The following is a 5332-nucleotide window of genomic DNA, read 5'->3' as shown; positions in this document are numbered from 1 at the left end:
ATGATCGAGGTCGTGTGCAACGACCGCCTGGGCAAGAAGGTCCGGGTGAAATGCAAATATCCCACTGAGCTGGGGGGTTTGGGGTGAATTTGGGGGATTTGGGGTGTTCTGGGGGGGATTTGGGGTTTTGGGGAGGTTTTGGGGGATTTTGGAGCGATTTGGGGTGGATTTGGGGGAATTTTGGGGAGGTTTTAGGGGGATTTAGTGGAAGATTTGGGGGAATTTTGGGGTGAATTTGGGGGGATTTGGGGTGAATTTGAGGGGATTTAGGGGTGCTTTGGGGGGATTTGGGGTTTTGGGGAGGTTTTAGAGGGATTTGGGGAGGTTTTTGGGGGGTTTGCAGAGGTTTTGGGGGTGTTCTGGGGGGGATTTGGTGCTTTGGGGGCATTTGGGGTGCTTTTGGGAAGGTCTGGGGGCATTTGGGGAGCTTTTGGGGGGATTTGGGGGTGTTCAGGGGGAATTTGGGGTTTCGGGGGTGTTCTGAGAAGGTTTTGGGGGGGTTTGGGGAGCTTTTGGGGGTGTTCTGGAAGAGATTTGGGATTTTGGGGGATTTGGGGAGGTTTTAGGAGGATTTGGGGTGAATTTGAGGGGATTTAGGGGGGCTTTGGGGTGGTTTTCGGGGTGTTCTGGGGTAGATTTGGGGGATTTGGAGAGGTTTTGGGGCTATTCCAGGGGGGATTTGGGATTTTGGGGAGGTTTTGGGGGATTTAGGGGGCATTTGGGGAGGTTTTAGGGTGATTTAGGGGTGTTCTGGGGGGATTTGGGGTTTTGGGGGTGTTCTGGGGAGGATTTGGGGTATTTTGGGAGATTTTGGGGTGGATTTAGGGGTGTTCTGAGGGGGATTTGAGGGGATTTAGGGGTGTTTTGGGGGGATTTGGGGTTTTGGGGAGGTTTTAGGGGGATTTGGGGAGGTTTTTGGGGGGTTTGCAGAGGTTTGGGGGTGTTCTGGGGGGGATTTGGGATTTTGGGGAGGTTTTGGGGGATTTAGGGGGCATTTGGGGAGGTTTTAGGGTTATTTGGGGGTGTTCTGGGGGGATTTGGGGTTTTGGGGGTGTTCTGGGGAGGATTTGGGGTATTTTGGGAGATTTTGGGGGGATTTGGGGTGAATTTGAGGGGATTTAGGGGTGTTCTGGGGGGATTTGGGGTTTTGAGGAGATTTTGGGGGATTTGGGGAGGTTTTGGGGGAGATTTTGGGGGTGTCCTGGGGGGATTTGGGGTTAATTTGAGGGGATTTCGGAGTATTCTGAGGGGGATTTGGGGTTTTGGGGGAATTTGGGGTGGATTTGAGGGGATTTTGGGGGGATTTGGGGGAGTTTTTGGGGGGATCTGGGGACATTTGTGGAGGTTTTGGGGCTGTTCTGGGGAGGGATTTGAGGTTTGGGGGGGTTTTGGGATTTGGAGATGTTTTGGGGGATGTTCTGGAGGGGATTTGGGGGGATTTGGGGTTTTGGGGAGCATTTGAGGAGGTTTCAGGGAGGTGTCTGAGAGGTTTTGGGGGATTTGGGGACGTTTTGGGGAGATTTTGAATGAGGTTTTTAGGGGTGCTTTTGGGGGGATTGCAGGTGTTGGGGTGTTTGGGAGAATTTGGGGAGTTCTTGCAAGGATTCAGAAGAGGATTTGGGGTTTTGGGGGGGTTTTGGGGCAGATTGGGGAGGTTTGATAAGTTTTGGGAAGTATTTTGGAAGTTTTGGGTGTTGTGAGGAGATTTTGGGGTATTTTTGGGGTGTTTTGGGGGATGTTTTGGGTGTGTTTTTGGGGTGTGTTTGGGCTGGTTTGGGGATGGTTTTGAAGGATTTTGGGGTTTTCAGGTTGAGGTTTTAGAGGATTTTGGGGCAGGTTTTGGGGTTTTAGAGGATTTTGGGGTTGTTTGGGGCAGTTTTGGGGGCATTTTGGAGGCAGTTTTGGGGAGTGTTTTGGGGTAGTTTTGGGGCAGATTGGGGGGGTTTGAGGTTTGGGAAGTGTTTTGGAAGTTTTGGGTGTTGTGAGGAGATTTTGGGGCAGTTTTGGGGTGGTTTTGGGGTGTTTTGGGTGTGGTTTTGGGGTGTGTTTGGGCTGGTTTGGGGATGGTTTTGAAGGATTTTGGGGTTTTCAGGTTGAGGTTTTAGAGGATTTTGGGGCAGGTTTTGGGGTTTTAGAGGATTTTGGGGTTGTTTGGGGCAGTTTTGGGGGCATTTTGGAGGCAGTGTTGGGGGGTGTTTTGGGGTGGTTTGGGGCAGATTTTGGGGTGTTTTTGTGGAGGTTTTGAGGCGGTTTGGGGGAGATTTTGTGGTGCTTTTTGGGAGGTTTTTTGGGCGTTTTTGTTGAGGTTTTGGAGACGTTTCAGGGGTTGTTTCTGGGAGGATTTGGGGCTGTTTTGGGGTGGTTTTGAGGGTCTTTTGGGAGCTGGTGGGGGGCACTGGGGGGCATTTTGTGGTTTTTGGGGCTGTTTTGGGAGTAGTTTTGGGGTATTTGGGGTGTTTGGGCTGCGTTTTGGTTGGTTTTAGGGTTGTTTTGGGGTTGTTTTGGGGCAGTTTTGGAGGATTTTGGGGTGGTTTTGGGGGCAGTTTTAGGGCAATTTTGGGGTGGTTTTGGGGCAGTTTTGGGGTTGTTTTGGGGCAGTTTTGGGGTGGTTTTAGGGCAGTTTTGGTGGGGTGGATCTGGAAGATTTTGGAGCAGGTTTTGGGGACAGTTTTGGAGGATTTTGGGGTTGTTTGGGGGCAGTTTTGGGGTTGCTTTGGGGCAGTTTTGGGGGCAGTTTTGGAGGATTTTGGGGTTGTTTGGGGGCAGTTTTGGGGTTGCTTTGGGGCAGTTTTGGGGGCAGTTTTGGAGGATTTTGGGGTTTGTTTTGGGGCAGTTTTAGGATTGTTTTGGAGCAGTTTTGGGGGCAATTTTGGGGTAGTTTTGAGGGCAATTTTGGGGTGGTTTTGGGGCAGTTTTCGGGGTTTTGGGGCAGTTTTAGGGTTGTTTTGGAGCAGTTTTGGGGTGGTTTTGGGTGCAATTTTGGGGTGGTTTTGGGGCAGTTTTGGGGTGTTTTTAGGGCGGTTTTGGGGGCCATTTTGGGGTGGTTTTAGGGTTGTTTGGGGGCAGTTTTGGGGCGGTTTTGCGGCTGTTTTGGGGCGTGTTTGGGTTCCTGTGTCCCCTTTTCCTTGACGCCCGGGCAGCCCCGAGGACTCGATCCGGGACCTGAAGAAGCTGATAGCGGCACAGACCGGCACCCGCTGGGACAAGATCGTGCTCAAAAAATGGTCTGGGGGCACCTGGAGGGCATGGGGGGCACCTGGAGGGCATGGGGGGCACCCAGTGGGACAAGATTGTCCTCAAAAAATGGTCTGGGGGCACCTGGGGGGCATTGGGGGGTACCTGGGGTTGCTGAGGAGGGGTTTGGGGGACAAGATTGTGGTCGAAAAATGGTCTGGGGGGGCACCTGGGGGGCACTGGGGGGCACCTGGGGCGGTTTGGGGTTCAGGATTGTCCTCCATAAATGGTCTGGGGGCCACCTTGGGGGTTTTGGGATGCTCTGGGGGGCACAGGGGTTTGGGGGGCTCAGGATGGAGCCCCGGGGTTTTGGGGGGCCATGGGGGGGGGGCCTGCCTGCTCTGGGGTTTTGGGGAGGGGGTGACTCCCCCCTCTCTCTCTGCCCCCCAGGTACACGATCTTCAAAGACCACGTCACGCTTGGGGACTGTATCCATCAAAACCTGACCCTAAAAACCCCCCAGAAACCCAAAATCCTGACCCCAAAACTCCCCAAAATCCTGACCCCAAACACCCCACAGAACCCCAAAAACCTGACCCTAAAAACCCCCAAAATCCTGACCCCAAACACTCCCAAAAACCCCACAGAACCCCAAAAACCTGACCCTAAAAGCCCCCAAAACCCCCCAAAACCTGACCCCAAAAAACCCAACCCCAAACACCCCACAGAACCCCAAAACCCCAGCCCCAGAACCCAAAAACCCGACACCAGAACCCCAAAAACCTGACCCCCCAAAACCCCACAGAACCCCAAAATCCCAACCCCAGAACCCAAAAACACCTGACCCCAAAATCCCCCAGAACCCCTAAAACCCGACCCCAAAACCCCCCAGAACCCTTCCCCAAAATTCCTAAACCCCAAAAACCCCAAACCCTCCAACCCCAAACCCCCCAGAACCCCAAAAAACCTGACCCCCAAATCTCCCAGAACCCCAAAACCCCCCAACCCCAAAAACCTGACCCAAAGCACTCCAAAAATCCCCAAATCCTCCGACCCCAAACCCCCCAGAACCCCTAAAACCCAACCCCAAAAACCTCCCAGAAACCTCAGAACCCCCAAAATCCCCCAGAAACTCCCCTTAAAATCCTTCAACCACAAACACCCCAAAAATCCCCAAATCCTCCAACCCCTAAAACCCCAGAACACCAAAAACCCCAGAGCTCCCCCCCAAAATCCTTCAACCCCAAACACCCCAAACCTTCCAGAACCCCTAAAACCCAACCCCAAAAACCCCAGAACCCCCCAGAACCCTTCCCCAAAATTCTTCAACCCCAAAAACCCCCAAACCCTCTTCCCAAAATCCTTCAACCCCAAACACCTCCAGCACCCCAAACCCCCAAGAACCCTAAAAACTTCAGAACCCCAAAAATCCCCCAGAAACTCCCCCCAAAATCCTTGAACCCCAAAACCCAACCCCAGAACCCCAAAAACCCCAAACCCTCCAACCCCAAAAACCCCCAGAACCCCAAAAACCGCAGAGCTCCTCCCCAAAACCCCTCAACCCCAAAACCCCAGGCCGCCCCAGAACCCCAAAACCCCGACCCCAAACCCCCAAAAACCCCAAATTCTTTTTCCTTGACGGCACCTCCAGATGAGATCCACGACGGGATGAACCTGGAGCTCTACTACCAATAGGGCCCCACCAGAATAACCCAGTACAACCCAGTATAAACCAGTATAAACCAGTACAACCCAGTCCGGACCAGTGCAGCCAGCGCAGCGCTCCCAGTACATCCCAGTCCATCCCAGTACATCCCAGTACATCCCAGTACATCCCAGTATTTCCCAGTATATCCCAGTCCCCTCCCCCATTTCCCCCATTTCCAGCCCGGCCCCATTTGTTGATCAATAAAGGCGATTTTGGGGCCTTCGGGCGATTTTTGGCATTTTCTGGCCACGTTCCAGAGCTTGTGTCGCGATTTTAAAGAGAAATCCCGGTCTTGTGTCGCGATATCGCGATTTGAGGCAACATTGGGGGGTTGTGTCGCGATATCGCGGTTTTAAGGCCACACCCGGAAGTTGTGTGGCGATATCGCGATTTTAAGGCCACATTGAGGGGTTGTGTGGCGGTATCGCGATTTTATGGTGACATATCGCG

The 5332-nt window shown here is 53.0% G+C and overlaps 1 protein-coding gene across 1 annotated transcript; it reads left to right on the top strand.

Moving 5' to 3' along the window:
• On the top strand, nucleotides 1-5120 carry UBL5 (ubiquitin like 5). Its single transcript, XM_058821461.1, has 4 exons — nucleotides 1-56; nucleotides 3141-3224; nucleotides 3625-3662; nucleotides 4826-5120. The coding sequence occupies exons 1-4, from the start codon at nucleotides 1-3 to the stop codon at nucleotides 4867-4869; spliced, it is 222 nt and encodes a 73-aa protein (XP_058677444.1). The 3' UTR covers nucleotides 4870-5120.
• The last annotated feature ends 212 nt before the right edge of the window (nucleotides 5121-5332 follow it).

The sequence above is a fragment of the Ammospiza caudacuta genome, chromosome 29 (genome assembly GCF_027887145.1).
Source record: "Ammospiza caudacuta isolate bAmmCau1 chromosome 29, bAmmCau1.pri, whole genome shotgun sequence".
Classification (NCBI taxonomy): Eukaryota; Metazoa; Chordata; class Aves; order Passeriformes; family Passerellidae; genus Ammospiza; species Ammospiza caudacuta.
This window is presented reverse-complemented; position numbering and strand designations above follow the sequence as displayed.